General features: G+C 46.8%; 1 protein-coding gene across 6 annotated transcripts in view; it reads right to left on the reverse strand.

Moving 5' to 3' along the window:
- The window catches only part of LOC138976478 (citron Rho-interacting kinase-like), a 76,287-nt gene that overhangs the window by 12,731 nt on the left and 43,317 nt on the right, over positions 1-20,239 (reverse strand). For 4 of the 6 annotated variants that reach the window (XM_070349328.1, XM_070349332.1, XM_070349329.1 and 1 more), the window contains 12 exons: positions 19,636-19,746; positions 13,548-13,719; positions 12,781-13,080; positions 11,918-12,092; positions 10,752-10,988; positions 10,310-10,415; positions 9,084-9,104; positions 8,511-8,591; positions 8,083-8,230; positions 6,817-7,049; positions 6,092-6,200; positions 5,198-5,329 (listed from right to left, as the gene is read on the reverse strand). In XM_070349328.1, the coding sequence (XP_070205429.1) occupies positions 5,198-5,329; positions 6,092-6,200; positions 6,817-7,049; positions 8,083-8,230; positions 8,511-8,591; positions 9,084-9,104; positions 10,310-10,415; positions 10,752-10,988; positions 11,918-12,092; positions 12,781-13,080; positions 13,548-13,719; positions 19,636-19,746 (1,825 nt within the window). The remainder of the gene's footprint in view (positions 1-5,197; positions 5,330-6,091; positions 6,201-6,816; positions 7,050-8,082; positions 8,231-8,510; positions 8,592-9,083; positions 9,105-10,309; positions 10,416-10,751; positions 10,989-11,917; positions 12,093-12,780; positions 13,081-13,547; positions 13,720-19,635; positions 19,747-20,239) is intronic. The other 2 variants (XM_070349333.1, XM_070349330.1) reach the window with 2 other exon arrangements.

A 20,239-nucleotide genomic window follows, 5' to 3' on the forward strand; every position in this document is an offset into this window, starting at 1 on the left:
TGGCACGAGGTCCGACTTGTGCCACTGTATCTGGAACCCCAAAGCATGGGTCCGGTCCAGGACCTGCCGGGTGTGTTGGAGGCATTGATCGCGAGACTGGGCCAGGGTGAGCCAATCGTCCAAATATTGACGCAGACGCACACCCTGAGCTCTGACCAACGCCGCCAGCTCCTTGACCACCTTTGTAAAAATCAGCGGGGCCAAGGACAGGCCGAATGGGAGGGCCCGAAACTCGAACACTGTGCCCTCCCAAACAAACCGGAGCAGATGTCGGTACCCCGGGGCCACCAGGATGTGGAAGTAAGCATCCTGGAGGTCCACAGACGTGGCCCAATCGTTTGGCCGGATGGCCAACCGGACCGACGAAGGGGTTTCCATTTTGAACTTGCACCTGCGAAGGTACAAGTTCAAGGTGGAGAGGTCCAACACCGGCCTGAACCTGCCGTCCTTTTTGGGGACGGTGAACAGGCGGGAGTAGAACCCCGGAGAAGGCTGAGAAAGGGGGTAGACAGCCTTCTTCTCGACCAACGAGTTCACCTCGTCTTGAAGAGCCTGCCATCTGGCAGGGTCTCGAGGAGGGGGGAACGTCAAAGGTAGAGCGGACAATGGAGGTTGTGACGACAGCGGTAGAGAAAACCCCGACCCCACCACCCTCAAGATAAACTGGTTGGAGACCAGTCTGCCCCACATGTCGCGGGCCCGAAAAAGGGAACCGACGGACGAAAGAGGGGCAACTTGAGGGGGCGTCAACGTAGGGCCGGGACTCACTGAAAATTCTGCTGGCGGGCAGGCGCAGGCTTGCGACCACCCCCCTGGTGGTGCTGCTTACCCTTACCTGTCTGAGCACCCTTCTTCTTGCGCTTGGGAGCACGAGAAGCCGGGGCCGCAGGGGGGAACGCGACAGGCGCCTGAGAGGAGGAAGAAGGAGGCAGTGAAACTGGCTTCTTCTTCTTCTTCTTCTGAGGCTGGGAGCTGGAGGTGACTGTAGCACTTCTCTTACTCCCCGCCGACGTCGCCGAAGCAGCGAGGCCAACCATCAGAGAATCAGTGTTCCTCTGGCGTGTGGACTCCACCACAGAACGGACAGTGCCCGGATGAAAGAGGGAAGAAGGCTGAGGAAACGTGTTCCTCAGACTCTTCCTCATATCCGGAGGCACTAAAGAAGTAGCCAGAAAATGATCACGGAACAGGGCCAACAAGTGGACCCGTGTTCCAATGGCCAATTCTGCCGCAGTCGTCACGCACGATCGCACGGCATGCAAAGCCCGATCCACTCGAACCGTGTCAAGGACCCGAGTGGAATCGGACTCTGCCCGATCGGGAGGGTCCAACAGTGTGGACAGCGTGCTCATCCATGTCAAGGCCTGTGATTGGGCCTCGACAATGGAAGAAACGGTGGCCTCAAGATTGTGGAACGAAGCAGAGCTCAGTTCCACCTTCTTGACCGAAGGCACCTCCCCAACGAACACATCACCGTCAGCCCCACCCTGAACACTCGAAGTCTGGAAAGGGAGAGTTCGAGAGTCAAAGGGAAAAGGGAGGGACGAAACAGATTGGACACGAGGAAACAGTGGAGGTGCGCCTCCCGAAGGAAAGCACGGCACTGAATCCGCGTCCTCCCGAGGAACATAGGTCGCGTTCGCACGTGAATCTGTACTCCTCAGGCGATGTGCTGCCGCTTCCACCGTGGCACTAAGACTAGGGTGGAACGCGAATTGCTGGCGGCCGGATCGTTCATAAAACGAGCCGCCGGCAGACGCGGCGTGTGCCTCCCGCGCCCGGGCCGAAGCGGACTCCAAGGACGAGAGGGCGTCGGAGGGAAGGACGTCCTGAAACTGTTCAAACGTCCTTCTAGCTGTGCGAGGGAGAGCCTCCTGCCTCTCGTCCTCAGACTCCACATCCTGTGTGTCAACCGAAGGGTTGGGAACACTAGACGACAGACGCTTAAGAGAGGCATCCGTGGCGTCAAGACGCCGCGTGATGTCTGTCATGTACTGTTGGAAAGTACGAAGCATAGCTTCGGAAGTTCCATCAGAAACCGGCAAGGGTAGAGGATCAGTGTTAACCTCAGGGCGACCCTGATCCTCCTCCCCATCGTCCTCTGACTCACTCTCCTCTTCACTTCCCGACAACTCCTCAACAGCAGGAGTGTAGGAAGCTTGAGGGGGAGGAGCCGAAAGTGATGAAGTAGGCTGTGACGAAACGCCCACTGAAGCAAGAGGCCGCGAAGACCCCTGCCCCAAAGACGAAACGTCTCCAGCAGCCGAAGGGAGAGAACAACAAAAACCCTGCGACTGTTGGGTCAGTCCAGCCAATGAACCCCCGCCATTTATAGACTGAACAGGGACCCATCGGGTCTGATCAGAAAAGAAATGGTCCGGTCCGGTCGGGGGTGCCGATCCGGTCCGGTCGGGTGGTCCGGTGTTCCGGTGGTCCGGTCCGGTCCGGTGGTCCGGTCCGGTCCCGTACCATCCGGAGGTCCCGTTCGGCACAGAACCATCCGTACCCACAAAAGTGTTCGGGTGGTTCGGTCCGGACGTGGAAACACCGTACCATCCGGACCCGTAGGTCCGGTGGTCCGGTGTGTTCCGGTTCGGTGCCAGACCACCCGGACCAACAGAGGTGGTCGGGTGGTCCGGTCCCGACCGGACCACTGGTCCCGTACCGTACCATCCGGACCCGTAGGTCCGGTGGTCCGGTGTGTTCCGGTTCGGTGCCAGACCACCCAGACCAACAGAGGTGGTCGGGTGGTCCGGTCCCGACCGGACCACTGGTCCCGTACCGTACCATCCGGACCCGTAGGTCCGGCAAGGGCCAGAGGTACTGTCCCGCACCGGACCCTAAGGTCCGGTACGGTCCCGTACCATGGGTCCCGTCCGGACCAAACCCGGAGGTCAAGTCCAGTCGGGACCCGTGGGTCCGGTTCGATCCCGACCCGTAAGCCTGGACCGTTCCGGACCCTTGGTCCGGACCATCCGTCACCCGAACACCAGACGCTAAGGAATGGCGTGGGGTCAAGACGGTCCGGTCGGAGGTGTCGGTCTGAGCAACAGAAACAATGTTCCCGTCGCCCTGACCATTCGACAGAAGTACCACGTTCTGTCGAACACCTCCACGTCCAGTAACTAGTCGGCCGGAGCGTTTCATAGAGGGACAGCCACCAGTCACACGGACGTCAGAGGGAACCGTAGTAGCAGTGGTCGTAGGCACGAAGCCTGAAACCCCTGCCCCCACAGGACCGCCCTGAACGGGGTCAATTCGCATCCCAACCCCAGCGGGGAGGGAATTCATAGACCCCGTCATCTCCTCCGATCTCCCCCCCCATGAGTCCGAGACTACTGTCGAAACAGCAGTAGACGACCCAGCGAGGGAGTTTAGAGGAGGACCCGTGTCCCTCCTGGCTTCCACAGCGGTGGAAACCGAGGAGGGCACAGGAGAGGCACCGGAAAAGAAAGAAGTCGAAACCTGAGTCTCTCCCGTAGCCCCTAGATCAGATTCACCAACCCCCAAAGAGGGTTGGGAATCGACCCGCCCCCGGATTCGAGCCAGGGAGGAGAAGAAAACCTTCCCCCCTGGCTTGAAACCGGGAGGAGCTGAAGCCTGAGACTGAGGGCCGGACAACGGCGTCGAAGGGGGGGAAGCGTGTTCCACGGAAGGAGAAGGAGAAAGACGCTTTTTCTTTCCCCTCGACCTTCCCCGAACCTTCGACGGCGCAGCCCCGCCCGAAGTCCCAGGTTCAAGCCCAGCCTGTTTGAGCAAGCTCGCATTGAGCTTGCTCAAACAGGCTTTCTCCGCCCTCCCTCGCCGCAAACGCAAAGCGTTTGGGGAGGGAGAGTCGGAGCGCCGAAAGGTCCCCCTGTCCGTGCGCAAAACATGACGCTGTGCGCCCGGAGAAGGGTTGCCCCCGGCAGACTCTGGTTCCGTAGAACCAGAGCCCAAAACAAGACGAGACATCCTACCTCGCCCTGTACGTACCCTTAAAAAATAGAGAATTAACAAAATTCAAAGAAAATTAGGTCAATACTCAAGTGAATGAGGCGAAACGAGAAGCAGACGACCGGTCACCACGAAGTAGGACGGTAGGCACGCCGAGTCCGCCACACAACAACGGAGGCACAAGTTGGAAGAAAAACAACGTAGCCTCAAGCCAGAAGTGGAATAACACACAAAAATCCAACAGGTGGTAATCCACACAGAAAAGAAGACTCTAGAATCCAAAATAATCCGGGAGCGCAGCAGAAACACAGCCTACTGTCACGCGCGAAAAAAGAAAGAGGACGCGCCACCTACATCCTGTAAGGGGGAAGCACTCGGACAGTGCTTGGGATCCACGGTGGCGCATGGTTATGGGAGATAATTGTACCCACGCAGCGTTTTGTCCAATTTTTTCGGCCTATAATAGATAATGTGCAAGAATAGTACTGTCGAGGTAAGTGTTATATTGACTGTACAGTTTAAATGAAAGCAAGCAAACATGAAAAGAAAATTGAATGAAAATTGCACATCAAAACAAAAATCCGTTTAAGAATACATATATAATATTTATGGTATTAGCGAGTGCGAGAGAGAGGGAGAGAGGGAGGGAGGGAGGGGGAGAGTGAGAGAGAGGGGGAGAGTGAGAGAGAGAGAGAGAGAGAGAGAAAGAGAGAGAGAGAGAGAGAGAAGAGAGAGAGAGAGAGAGAGAGAAAGAGAGAGAGAGAGAGAGAGAGAGAGAGAGAGAGAGAGAGAGAGAGAGAGAGAGAGAGAGAGAGAGAGAGAGAGAGAGAGAGAGAGAGAGAGAGAGAGAGAGAGAGACGAGTAGACGTATCGATTGTGCTTTCACTTTACATGTTTATCTGTTTCACATGAGCGAACTCACAAACCTGTTTTCCAGTTTCTCTACCATGCCTTGACAACACATAACAACAAGATGCAGTTTATTTTGTTTTGTAATTCAATAAACCTGCCTTTAAATTCTGTGATTGGTCAATTACCAGTGTTCAATTCTGATGAACTATGAAAATCGGCTCATTGAACACTTGCTAGCGAGGCGCAAAGATACACACTCAATTAGTTTTTGATAGCCGCGAGGGTCATTTACAAGTTGTAAAGACAGAAAGGCCACAAAACACTGAGACGATAATTCATGCGAAGAGATAATGTCAATCATGTGACCCTTTATATAGATCATCTGTAAGAGATGTCACAAGTGCCTCACCATGGAAACAGAGCAGGAACTCCAGCGGCAGACCTTCGGGCGACACTTGCACAACGGCCAGAGGGAAGCTGTGATGGTTGGCCGCTCCAAACGCTGCGAACGCCAGCGAGCTGTCTTGACGGTCCACAAAGTCTGTCACACACAAAAGCATTAGAGTGATTAAAGAACAATAATAAAATATTCAGGTTGACAATAACTGTAGAAGCCAGACTTTTTTTTATTCACAAGGAAAACCAGCACAATTTCTCTTTTTTCATTTTCATTACTATTTGTCGCTTTCTCTCAATGGAAAGCTAAGCAACATCAGAGTCGCGCTACCAAGATGTATGAGTTCTTAGGTGTAGTCAGCCACCTATACTTCCAGCAGAATGACCAAGGTCTTTTACGTGCCACAGTGGTGACACAGGAGTGGGACATAGATACTGTATCATAGATACCATATCTGAGCCTGCATATCAATCAATCAATGAGTCTTATATCGCGCATATTCCGTGGGTACAGTTCTAGGCGCTCAGCAGTGATGCCGTGTGAGATGAAATTTTATATGGCCAGTAGATTGCAGCCTTTTCGGCGCATATTTACCTTTCACGGCCTATTATTCCAAGTCACACGGGTATAGGTAGACAATTATTAACTGTGCCTAAGCAATTTTGCAAGGAAAGACCCTTTTGTCAATCGTGGGATCTTTAACGTGCACACCCAATGTAGTGTACACGGGGGGAGGTTCGGACACAGAAGAGAGTCTGCACACAAAGTTGACTCTGTGAAATAAATTTCCGCCGAACCTGGGATCGAACTCACGCTGACAGCGGCCAACTGAATACAAATCCAGCGCGCTACCAACTGAGCTATATCCCCGCCTTGACCTGTGTCTGTCCCGGCCCGAATACATACCTAACAAACTGGGATGCTCCAAGCTGATGCGGTAGAACCGGTCTGTTCCCACGATGGCAAAGCTCTCTGCTATAGTCATGCAGCTGCACGGCTGGTTGGACAGCATTTCCTGAAAACACAGATACACGTCAACATTGACACTTCCAAAGTTTCCTGTGAACAATTTTAGATTTGCCCAACCTCTATTTCAATTTGATCACCTGTGATTGCATTCACAAAAGATCAGGCTTTCAGTTGGTCTGCTCATAATGTTGACTGGGGCAGTTGAACAAAATTAAACTCCATGCTTTTACTTACCAGGTGCTGCTGGCAGAATTTGAACTCTTGACCTTCCATTTGGGACACCAAGGCACTCCCCATTAATGATATATGATACCGATTCATGCACAGCCTGCTTGTGACCTTACGATTAATGTTCTACTGCTGATAAGTTGAAATCATCAAGACAAACTTGGTTCTTAAAATCTATTTGTTTGTCAGTTCCTCAGGAGGAGTGACAGAATGTGTACATGAAACTATTACTCATGTTTATCTTTTGCAATTTTGTTTGGCTTCACAAAAAAGGGTAAAAAAGATCCTTTTTTTTTAAAATCAATATCATTTGTCTTTAAGCTAACACACCCCTTGTCATTTGCAATGAAACCCAGAAAAAGCCCAAGAGACCCAAGAAACCCTGAAATCGCCCAAGAGACCTAAGAAACCCAGAAAAAGCCCAAGAGACCCACCTTGCGCACGCAGTACATGGCGAGACTGGGGTTGTACTTGAGGAGCACCACCTTGTCGGGCATGCCCACACACAGGTAGGAGGCGTCGGCCCACACAGCCACCTCGAAGACTGTGCAGCTCTGGATGCCTTCCACCACCTTGTAGGTGAAGGGGGTGGTCTCGCCTCCGATGGTCTGACTCATGCGACACTTGATCAGCTTGCTCTCCACCATCACCAGCCTTCTCTCAGGGCCTGTGGGTAAGAATCAAGTTGGAGCTTAGGATAAGGATAAGACTGATATACAGTAGTCCTGTCAGGTTACCCTCATGGAAATTCGGGCTGCTTTCTTACTGGGGAAAGCGAGCTGCCAAATAGGACAGCTCTACCCATTTCTTCCTTTCTTCTGCATGCATGTATTCGTGTTTCCAAGCCCTGAGACTTTCGCTGCGAACTTGGGTTCTCTATCGTCCTCATGCGTTCACACGGAGGTGTTCTATCACCGAGGAGAGTCTGCACGAGGTTGACTCTGGGAAATAAATCTCTGGCCGAACGTGGGGATTGAACCTACGATCTGTGCACCGAAGGATGTGATCCCATTGGCAATGCCCATTGTCAGCTCCAATGTGCGTTCTTTCAAAGGAAAAGAGCCTATTGAGCAGACAGAGCAGACAAAATCGATCAGAGCTAGTGCTCACTGGGATGTCAATCGTCTGCACAGATCCCCTGGCCTGGTATGGAGACAAGCTACTCGCTAGTAATTCGCTTTCAATGTCACATGTACATGGGTGGGACTGAAAAATGTCATGAATCCTGAAGAATGTTAAGGGAGGGTGTGGGGGTCCCCAGACGCTGAAGGATGTTAAGGGGGGGTGTGGGGTCCCCCAGACACTGAAGAATTTTAAGGGAGGGTGTGGGGGCCCCCAGACGCTGAAGAATTTTAAGGGAGGGTGTGGGGGCCCCCAGACGCTGAAGGATGTTAAGGGGGGGTGTGGGGGTCCCCAGACGCTGAAGAATTTTAAGGGGGGGTGTGGGGGTCCCCAGACGCTGAAGAATTTTAAGGGGGGGTGTGGGGGCCCCCAGACGCTGAAGGATTTGTATACATATAATTAACAACCAAAAAACCGTCGCCACAAACATTACGAATCCGGATTTCCGGCATATACCGGAAGAATCCCACCCATGCATGTAGCTTGCCTCAGGGCTTCCAAGGAAAAGCAACTCTCCCACAACCCATACAAACTTGACAGAGTTATTTCCAAACATGGTGTATAAGTGGCCAGCCTACCAGTGAGGAGGAGCACCATGCTGATCCCCTTGGCTTCCGCCATCTGGTGAACACTGCCGAAACCCGACAGCTGCACCAGGTACTGGCGGCCCGACGTCGTTTGAGGGTTGAGTGCAAACAGGCCATCGTCTGTTCCCAGCAGTACCATCTGTACGCACAACGCACAACCTTCAGTAACCATTACATTTAAGATAACACATTACTTGAAGATCAGCTGTGACTGCCTGACTATTTAGGTTCAGCGTCCTCTCAGGTAGAATAGGACCTTCCAGGGACATGATTTTAAATATGATGGTAAGATCAGCTGTTATGTTTGACTGTCATAAAAACATGGCTTGGAAGTAAGTGAGCACCTAACCAACCAACAACCACTCACTTGTCAGTCAACTTACTACTACCATATGAGACAAAAACTGAGGCAGACTTACCTGTGGTGAAAGTGCCAGAGCACAATTGAACTCTTTCCTGTCGCTTTCCTTCAGTGAAACAACGGTCGTCATCTGGGGCTCCTGTCATGACAAACAAAATCGAAATTTCAACCAATGCACATTAAATCACATGGTGCAGGTAAATTCCTGCATTTTTTACATTAGTTTTTTATCACATACCAAATGTTACAGACAAGGTGGGAGCACTTGCTGGTGTTGTTATAACTTCTTTGTTTCTACTTTCAATATTATCAGAATGTAACAGAAATTGTTTAAGAAACCCAAGCGCTCCGGAAAACCCAAAATGAAAGTTTCTAAAAGGAGCACACACACTGAATAACAGTTAACATCACTTTCAATTTCATTCACTTTTTTTTTGTTGGAACTTTGAGAAAATGACTCAAAGATTCCATAACAAAATGATCACTGATAGTGATACAAAAACAAAACGCCCTGAGGCGAATCAGTCATAAACCAATGAAAAGCTCAAACAGAAACCATTGTCCAGACACAACCAGTAACCAAAAGAATGAACAGTAAAGTGACAACAATAATGCTAACACTGTTACTCACATTAATCCTTGTGAAACTGACCTACAAAAGATCCATCTTGTAAAAGATACTTTCCCCCACATCCATTATTGTGTACACCATCCCAGATCTGTCCAGGCTTATTCACATGATGAAAGCATCTTTACACTTGGACTCACACACACACACGCACGCACGCACGCACACACACACGCACACACACACACACACATACACACACCAAAAATCTACAGCCTTTGTTTTCGGAGCATAGTGGGGATGTTTTTGCTAAACCTGGTTCCGTAACTGACACACATATGTCAAACTGCAAAATTAATTCAGCAAAGAATGTCTACTATGTGCAAGAAACTGCCATGCAGTGCAGATTTTGCATGTGTCCAAGTTACAGAATGTTCTAATCTTATCTCAGGTAAAAACGTAGGCAGATCTGTGGAGTTGTACGCAATTGTTTGCACAGGAAGAACCTTTAGTCTTCACAGTATGAATACTGTAATGATGCAAATGTTTTCAAAAGAAACAAAACAAAGCAGACCTGTGCATACTCAAAACGCTCATCAGTAGTAAACAAACCAAATTTCAGTAGTTTTTAAAAATGTTTCAGTTGTAAGCTGTAACGACAGTTCAAAGGTCAAAGGTCTCCTTTGCTGGATTTTACAATCTCCAGGTTGTCTTGAGAATAACTGGACTTCTAGCACTGTTGTGCCGTTTTCTTCTTCTTTGGTGACAGAGCCGGAGTCTCCTCTTCACTATCTGAATCTCGCACTCTTTTTTCTTTTCCATGTTTCACTTCAATCACAAGTTGCCACACAGACGCTGGACGAACTAAGTCTAAGAACAAAGACTCAATCGGAAAACGTCTTTTCAGCGCAACGGCCAACTAATTGGTCAAAACATCTTTAAACAGAAAAAAAGTGGTTTTTTTGGCGTAAAACATCGGAATTTCGGAATTTTAATTAAAAATCCGTAGCACCGTATTCTGCATATAAAAATCGGAGAAATTACGGAGAAACCGTAGATGTGCACAGGTCTGACAAAGGTACAGATGTTTGAGTCAAGGGGTGAGGTGCACAAACCGACAGTGGGTGCCACCCAACCGGGTGAGAGAACAAATCTGAATTTCAACCAATCCAGCACTGCGGCTGGCTCCCACCAGGTTGGTAGCTTTCTCGTGCACCTGGGCCCTGTACGCCACTGTTGTACTGAAGACTTTGACAGCTTCAACTACCCCACCAACAAATACAGCTTACATTTCTGCTGAGTCTGTCGTGGCGTTGGACTGATCTGACAGCAGCCTCCAGTGCGGCCACCCAGCGCTGTTTCTCGCTGAAGTTGGTCGTCATCAGGTACAGGTACCTGCACGAAAATGTCAACAGTGGCAAAATCAGAAGACAGGTCTTTGTAAATTATAAAAAGGTTGTTTGTAGATCATTCTTTAACCGTAAGAATTTTGTTAAATTTTGTATTTAAGCATGTAAGTCTATATTAATACCATGAAAATAGGCGCTGTTGGTTGGAAGAGGAGAAATCTCTCATTCCCTAGTCAACCACAAGAACTTAGCTTCCTCATAAATTCAAAGAAGTTCAATCTGTGAGCATTCTGTTTGTATCTTTATTTGTACACTCATAACATTACATGCATTAAGAAATGCTTTGTGAAGTGAGAGAATATACAGTGAAAAAAACTCGAACCTGCCAGGCCAGCATGTTGTAAGGGGGTCCTGGTCCAGACGCAGAACGTAGTACAAGTCCAGCGACGCTGTGTTGGTCAGCTCCGCAGCGGTCACCGCTGAGTGCACGCTGACCTCGGCATCAGGGGGTGAAAGGTCAAAGGTGTCGACGGGGTTGGCGTCGGTGTCCTCCTTGTAGAGCATGAGGTAGGAGCCGTCCAGCTCCACCCACCTCTTCTCCCAGCCGGGCTTTCCCGTTCTGTCACACATTTCTCATTTCATTTCAATTCATTTCATTTATTCTATTATCCCAAAGCTGGAAAATTCGGGTCGCTTCCTCCCAGTGGAAAGCTAGCAGCAACAAGAGTCGCGCTACCCAGGTGTATGCGTGTTTAGGTGTAATCAGCCACCTGCACTTATGGCAGAATGACCGAGGTCTTTTACGAGCTACGGTGGTGACACGAGGGTGGGACATGGATACCGTATCTGAGTCTGCACATAAAGTTGACCCTAGTCCGTCCATGCCGGGATTCAAACCTTTGACCTTCGGATCCAGGCATGGTACTGAAGTAATGGCAATTTCAGCTGAAATAAAGCCGGGGGTCCAGGGGGCCGCTCAGGCTCCCATGCGGGGTCAAGGCGCAGCGCCCCTTGTGGGTGTCAGGGGGCAACGCCCCCTGAAGCTGACGACTTTTTACTAATTCAAATGTGTTTAGTGCCCTCTCCTTGAAGCTGAGAGGGATATAAGTGAAAGATAACAAGGCTTGAGTAAGAAAAAATAATAATCTCAAGTCAACCAGCAGATTTTTTTTCTTTCTTTTTCTTCGGATTTTCTTTTTCGGCGGATTTCCGCCGATCGGCGGAAGAGTACCATGCCTGGGATCACAAGTCCAGTGCTCTACCAAGTGAGCTACCCGGCCCCCAGATGCATGTTCGTTCATTATTTACTAGCCAGTTTGCATTGCTGAGCATAGCTAAAATATCCAGATTCTCTGCCCTGATTCCCCTGTTACTGAAATCAGTAATGCTGTGTAGTAGTCGTCGGTTTCTGTGTTGAGCATAACAAAGACTCAAAATTGTATATTTCTTGCTCATTTATTTTACATCACAAACAGAAACACAAATAAACAAACCAATAAAAATGTTTTTTTTTTAAAGTTTTTGATAAATTGTTCACGCTCTCCCTACCTGGGCACTTTGAGCCATCCCTCCATCTTGATATTGAGAGGCTCCGAGTTGGAGTGCATCTCAGCTTCCTCGATGCGTGACATCATGTCGGCAAAATGTCGCACGTATTCCGTAGGCAAGCCGCATGTTGCTGGGACTGAGGATGCGCACTTGGGATGCACCACCATGCCACACTCTGCCAACAAGCAAAAGCAGTATGAAAATGAAAATCTTCATTTATTTTCCTTCCTACAGAACTCATTTTGCTCGTCTTCACAAAAATTGTAAAACTGAAAAGAAAAACTAAGATGAAGGAGACAAGCTTAACAAGCTTTGAAAAGAAATTAAGGGCTGCAAAAGACATCAAGAAAGACAAAAAGAAAGAAAGACAGAAAGAAAGACAAAAAGAAAGAAAGACAGAAAGAAAAACAAAACTCAGAGAGAGAGAGAGAGAGAGAGAGAGGGAAATAGAGAAAGAGTAAACACACTTCATCACACCTGAGACAATAAAGTTCATGGCAAAGCAAAAGGATTTTGTTTGTTTTGCAAACCAAACAACTTTCAAACAAACACTTAATCTGCATCTTATGCCTCCATCCCTCCAACATCAAACAGACCCCCCTCCACCCCCCCCCCCCCCCCCAATATCAATATGACCCTCTGAAATCCAAACAAAGCAAAAATGATGTCACGCATCGAGGAAGCTGAGATGCACTCCAACTCGGAGCCTCTCAATATCAAGATGGAGGGATGGCTCAAAGTGCCCAGGTAGGGAGAGCGTCAACAATTTATCAAAAACTTTTAAAACATTTTTTTATTGGTTTGTTTATCTGTGGTTTTTTTTTAATGTAAAACAAATGAGCATAATGAACACTCACACACACCTTGACACTTGGAGGCCTGCTTGACAAAGTGAACGCTCCCCAGACACAGCCCGCACTTGGTGGCGCGCGTGTTGAGGCCCGTCACAAAGCGGTGGGGAATGTTGTGGTGCATGCGCTGCGGTGTGGGCTGCACCGGCACCTGGTAACCACGGCGACCAGACTTGTGTGGCGTCATGGTTTGGGCAGAGGGGGAGCGCATGATGTTGGTGACGGCTGCATTCTGCATGCGAGGCGTCAGGGCCTTGGCGGTCTTGGCAGTGTTTTCCGTTCTCTCTTTTAGCGGGCCTCTCAGCTTCAGCACTGAAACCAATGGAGAAATGAAACTAACTCAAGTCACTCACAGGGTATTGCTGTGATTTACTTCTCTTTTTAAACGAGCGCGTAGCCTAATGGTTAGGACATTAGCCTTCTGTGTGGAAGGTTTGGGTTTCGAATCCTGACTGCCCCAGGTGGGTAAAGAGTGGAGATTTTTCCGATCTCTAAGGTCAACTATGTGCAGACCTGCCAGTGTCTTGACCCCCTCCATGTGTACATGCTAGCACAAGACCAAGTATGGAAACATTTCAAAGGGAGTTTACCTGGAATAGAATGTAAATACTTTTTCATCAATCTTTACATTACATGTATCTGTACCATCACATACTCTACAGACTTTTTTCACACATTTTTTTTTTGGTAAACATTTTTACCTTGCCCCACTGCAATTTCTCCATTTGAGATGATAAAGTTAATTTGATTTGATTTGATTTGACATCAACAATACTTACAGTCATTAGCCTGGGCGAAGTTTTCTTCCCGCAGTCTGTCCAGTTGCTCCTGCAGTTTGGCCGTCTTTTTCTGCTCCAGTTCCAGCGCCGTCTGCAAATCTGTCCACTGCAGGGGGAGGCTGTGGAAGGGATGGTCCTCCTTGCTCCGTGTGCTGCCGAAACGCTTCTGGTTCTGCACACACAACACAGAGAAAACTATGCAGACTTGCAGACAAGTGAACAGTTTTAAAGTCATCTATTAGTTTATTTTGAGTTACTTCTGGTTCATAATTTTGAAGAGTTAAGTCTTGTTACTGTTTTTGTTTTGTTATTGATGTCATTTACCTATTTTATGTAACCCTAGGGTGGGTTTTTTTAAAACACATTTTGCCTTGCCTTGCCTTAAGTGTTGGAAGTCTTACAGGAAATTCCACAAATTTATGGAGAGAAGTGCAATTGCAGACTATACTCATGAACCTAAAAAATAGCAATTTAAACTGAAAGCAAAATGCTGTTTGTCCACTGTTCGTTAAAACGCTTACAAGAAGCTTCTAGTGCTGGATAGCATGGTGATGGCTAGTATGATTTGTGGCTTGTAGAACATCAACTTTCAAAGCATGTACATGTATGTATTACAAGAAAGTTGTAAAGTGTATGCTATTTGTCAGAAGGAAACATTTAAACCCCCATAATGAAAAGAAATGGCGTCTCAAGATGTTTATCATTGCCATTCACATAAAACCAGATGTGTCTTTGCAGTTTAAGGAAAACATCAGCAACAAACAAAAAAACAAACAAAACCAACTAAAATCAAAATTCAAACAAAGAGTTTAGGGAAAGTGTTAGACAAAAGAACGAAAACAAGAAGACACACACAATTTATACATTGTTCAAGCTATTAAAACATTTGCAGAAAAGAAAAGTAACATCTGCCTAGCAAACAGTGATACCTTCCACAGACAGACCTGTTTACCCCTAAAATACTGCATGTGTATTTTCTGGGAGCAAAATGAGGCAAATGTGTAGTTTTGTAATTGAATGTGTAGAATTTCTCGTCGACCTATCACAACAACAAGAACAATGATTGCTACTTTTTACCACATGTATTGATTGACTGACGGAAAAATGGGAATTGCAGACAGTGCAATGAGCATGATGTTTTCCTTTCCGCGAAGACAAGGCATGGGTAGTCCTGATGATATTTTGGCAGAAAGACTTGGTTCGGCGCATTGCTCGTCTTTTTCTTTTTGGTCGGTGGCCTTTCGGAGTCATTTTCTTCACAGTTCTCATCTTCACTTTCGTGTGCTCTGCGTTCAGCCATTGTGTCAAAACGCCCGCATGGTTTGGCAGTAACGCTTTCAGTTGTGCCCGGCATTTGCTTGGAGAAGCCTATTCGGCATTACAGCAGTCCCTCTCATGAACGGACACCCTTGGGCCATAGCAAAACTGTCCGTACATTGCAGGTGTCCGGTCACGGGAGGGGTGACCACACCACCCCCTCCCCCATACACTCACACAGAGACACACAAACAACAGGATTGAGTCTATGCTAATCACTTCTTGTGGCTACTAAACAATAACAATAAACTCCTAATACTTCTTTAAACGTTCTGTAAAAATGATTTGCATGAAAAGTGTTGAAAAGAAGAGATAAATAAATCCTCAAGGCAGTGAACACACTCACCATGCACTGACATACGAAAGCAGCCACACAAACACAGCACAGAGGAGCGTGTGCAGATTGCTTTGCAAGAATAAGCTTGAAAACCAGTTTGAATAAATAGCAGCAGATAGAGCTGCATGTCATAATCAAGTAATTTATTTGTTTCTTGTCTGGCTTTATTGACTGCATGCCGATCATGTGGCATGGCAGTGACTTTTCACTCTTCAGTCAAAAATACATTGTACATAACACAGCTCCCACTCTCCCTCACTAATGCCTACCCCAAGCCGTGACAACTGATGCTTGGACATTGTGTGGAAGAGTACACCTCTCTATTTCTCTCCAATGCTCTTCCTGCTGACATGCGGTGACACCGGACACCCCACAGAGTTTAGCCAGCAAACCCTCCACCCCCCCCCCCCCCCCCCTTCTCTCTCTCACTCCCTCCAGCCATGTACTGTTTGGGGCTGTGGCCAGAGAGGCCAGCTGCACTGTTCACTCAGAGCAAAACCAGTTGACTGTGTCCTAACTTTTGACAAAGCAAGACAACTGAAGGGTTCATAGATTAGGCAACCAACTCACTGGTCAAGGCTGAGGGGAAACAAGAGTATCTTGTCAATGAAAGAGGTTACACACAGACACACGATGGGTACACGTGCACTCAAGTTATCAGTGACTGTCATCACGCCATTGCGGCTGTGATCTTTGTACCAAGAGCCGGACTGCTCTGTTATCGATGTTGTGGTGAAAATTTGACGATAGTCTGTCCGCACATTGGAGGTATGACCTGCTGTTGAGACCGAAAATGAGTGTCCGCGTCCACGTTTTGCAGGTGTCCGTTTAAGGGGGGGCAAATATGGAAGGAAAACACTCCGTGCCAAGCAAATGTGTCCGTACATGTCAGGTGTCCGCTCACGCCGGGGGCCGTACATTGCAGGGACAAGCTACAACGCAACGCCCGTGGGCGCTTTACGCGCTGCACGCAGCAAACGACTGCTGGCCGAAAACATGGATTGGAAAATGGATCGGTCAAGGGAGATGAAGAAAATTACGGATTGTGATATGCGTAGCCGAAACAATACCGTTTGCGTGCAGGGACGGGGCGGTGTGAGAGCACAACGGGACAAGGAACAGGTGTAAAGACGAAAAAAAAAAGAAAAAAAAAAAAAAAAAATTTTCTTTTAAATACCGTTTGCGTAGAAAACGACAGACTTGCGTAGTTGCGTAGTATATTATTCAAATTCGTAGTTTACTACGCTCAATGTGTAGTGTAAACAGGTCTGCACAGACCAACTTTCTCAGACCATGACCATCAAATATGACTGGAACAACATTTCTAATTTCAACATCACATGATAGGGTTTTTTTCAAAACAACAATGAAACAGTAGAAGTTACAGATGGTTAGCAAACTGTATCAATCTTCCACAATTTGAATGAATGCTTTCCCCGGACTCAGGCTCTTTGGCTCTCTTGGCATTTCCTTTGGCATCAGGCAGAGGGGCCAAGTAAAAGACAAATTTAAAAATAGCTCTGTCTGTTTTTGCACTTGGAGTATTCTCAAACAACCTTGGTGTATTTTCAGAAAAATAAGCGTACTCCACACAGCAGTTGAACATCCATGATTCAAACATGCTTCACACGCATCCGTCGCACCGTTAATTAAGTGTACCAATATATCTAAATTAAATGCTTCTTCCAATGTTTACTGACAAAAACTGTATTTATATGACAAAATACTGGATCGACAAGGGAAAAACGGTAATGTACACATTTTTCTCGTCGTATTTTGGCCCCGCTGATCGTATTTTAGACAATCGTGCGTACAAAATACGGCGAAATTGTATGGGTTCCCAGGTCTGTTTAGGGCTTGTACCCAGACTCCTCTCACAATAAGTTAACCCCCCCCTTAGGTCAGCAAAAGATAGATAGATAGATAGATAGATAATTTATTGCCAAGTGTACAATACATGAATGAACATAAAAAATACACGAGGAAAGCAGCTTGCTGTGTGATAAAAACAAAAATAAATAGCATTCATACATCACTGGCGCATAGCATCATACATACATGGGTAAGACAATTTGGTATCACAGTAACTAATACATACACTATACAGACATGGTGAGAACTATGAAACTCTAAGAGCTATCGGAACCACAATAAAAGTACGCAGAATAAGATAGGATCCCCCCCCCCCCCACTATCAACTACTGTAAGAACTGAACATGTTCCATACTGATAAAATGTACCTCTAAAACAGCACATAAAAATAAACTCTTCCAACACATCACAGTGGTTAAAGAACGACTAAAACTACTAAAACATACTAGATGTGTATTCCGGTAATATAACCAGCTGCTAAAACATAGTCTGGCTTCATCGCGTCACAGTGGTGTCACCATGCTAAAACCCACTCTATATATCACAGTATGTCATGTCAGCTACTAAAATCATACTCCTAGAGCATCCTAAAACGTGTCACAGTCTGTAGAGTTCATTTACCGGTTATTAAAAGCCAGGACAGCCTGGGGGTAGAAACTGTTTCTGAGTCTTGCCGTACGGCATCTGAGGGTTCTGAGCCTGCGCCCCGAGAGCAGAGGCTGGAAGAGATGACCAGCCGGGTGTGTGGGATCCTGCATGATGGACCTACATTTCCTCATCATGCGCAGGATGTGAAGGGAGTCTATAGAGGGGAGATCTCTGCCAATGATCCTGCTGGCAGCCCTAACGACCTTCTCCAGTTTTTCTTTCTCAAACTGGCAGGAGCTGCTGTACCAAACCGTGATAGAAAAGGTAAGGAGACTCTCTACAGCGCTCATTCTATAATCCAACAGGTGTGTCTAACTGGGTATCACTGGTTACTGGACATCAAGACAACAATCTCATTCAACTCAAGTGAGTAAATTAACAACTAAAATTAAAAGCATTTAAAACAAGAAGAGCAAACGCTCGATCGAGTCACTTTCGCAGTTCTGAATATTATATGAGGCATCAGATGGACAGGAAGAAATTAATTGCTATTCACAACACAATGCATACCTGAAGCATACCTGTGACCTTGAAAAAGGTCAAAGGTCACCAAAGCAGACGTCAAAGTGTAGAGGTCACTGGGAGTCACGTTCACATAAAATTTGAGCCCGGTCACTTTTATAGTTTCCGAGAAAAGCCCAACGTTAAGTTGTGTGTTGCCGAACAGAAAAGGCTAGTTATCTCCCTTGTTTTTCTGATAACGTTCGTAAAAGGCTACAGATGTAAATACTTTGATGTAAAGAATAATCCTACAAAGTTTCAATCACATCCGATGAACTTTGTCAAAGATATAAAATGTCTAATTTTTCCTTTGACGCTGACCTGTGACCTTGAAAAAGGTCAAAGGTCAACGAAACCATCGTTAAAGTGTAGAGGTCATTGGAGGTCACGACTAAACAAAATATGAGCCCGATCGCTTTGATAGTTTCCGAGAAAAGTCCAATGTTAAGGTGGTGTCTACGGACGGCCGGCTGGCCGGCCGGACAGACTAACACTGACCGATTACATAGAGTCACATTTTCTCAAGTGACTCAAAAATTAAAAAAATTTGACTTGAACACATTTGCATCCCGGTTCTTTTCAATCTTTCATAAATTTGTTAAAAACTAACAGCACAGACTGGTTATCTGCAGAAGTTCACTGTCCACATCTTCACAAGAACACTACAAAATACATGCAAGCAGTGAGACTGGAAAAGGGAATGAAAGTTATCTCCTTTCAGGTATCAACTATGATGCAGGCATGCTCAAACATTCTATTTGGTTGTTCAATTGTATGTCTTTGTGAAGATGCATATCACTCAAACCATGGCATTACACAGGCAGCACTGTTTAATTATGTAAACATCAGCCCACTGAAAGCAGAATACAGAAGCAATCATATCAAAGCTCCCTTTCTTTTTGTTTCAAAGCTGGTTAGAACCCCGGCTCCAAAAGCAGCTACTCCATCCGAAAACTCCTTTCTTGCATAATGGAACAGACCTTTCCAACTGTGCTACGGTGGTGATAAGGTACATGTACTGATACTCAAGAAAACTAGTATAATTGTAAAACACCCGGCTGCTTTTTGGGTGTTACTTCTGACTTTTGATCATTCAAAGAAACAGATGTCTACGTGCATATTTTACCTGCAAGTTTGGCAGAAACTGCAGCAGACTAGCTACAAGGGAGATCTACTCTATGAAAATGTGCGCGCTGATATTGGTACTAAACCAGGAAAAACTATGCAGCAGGATACAGTTTCCAGGGTGAATTCAGGCAAACAAACGAAAAAGATGTTCAGGAATTCAAACAAAGGAAACAAGTGAGTGAGCAAAAGCATTCGGCTCTCAACACCTGCATGCGAGAAAACAAAATGAAACCAAGGCATGAGTTCCAGGCTACAAACAACAAGGTGCACAGAGGAAAATAATACTTTTTTCTTTGTTCCAGAATTTTCCATGTACAGCTCCTGCAGATAATCTATCAGCTTCATCTGCTGGCCGATGGTGCTCTCAAACTTGTACTTCTCCAGAAAATGAAGACCCTGACAGAACAGAACCATTGAGATGAGTTGTGAGATGCATGATACAAAAGCAGCAGCTGTCAGCTGTGTCTCCTCAAGGTTTGGGAGCCCTTCCATGATGTTCCTCCTCTCACCCTCCTCCATACATTAAAGCACAGGGATGGAGCGCGCAATACCATTATACGTAAATAAATTAGGCAAAAATCATAACAATTAGGTCATTCAACCAACGCATCATAAAACAACCACACGTTTTCACCAATATCTACACATGACCTGATAAGGACATCAAAACTTGCACACTTGGCCAGTTCAAATGTTACTAAACAGTGACTGAAGACTGTTGCCTGGGCTAGACCTAAACAGGCCGAAGTTGACTTCGTGAAGACTTCACAAAGTATTTTAAACAGAAAATTCAATGCCAAAGCACCGTGCAGCGAGCTTCGTCAAGTAGACTTCACAAAGTATTTTAAACAGAAAATTCAGTGCAAAAGCACCGTGCAGCGAGCTTCGT

This window comes from Littorina saxatilis, linkage group LG9, assembly GCF_037325665.1.
Source record: "Littorina saxatilis isolate snail1 linkage group LG9, US_GU_Lsax_2.0, whole genome shotgun sequence".
Lineage (NCBI taxonomy): Eukaryota > Metazoa > Mollusca > Gastropoda > Littorinimorpha > Littorinidae > Littorina > Littorina saxatilis.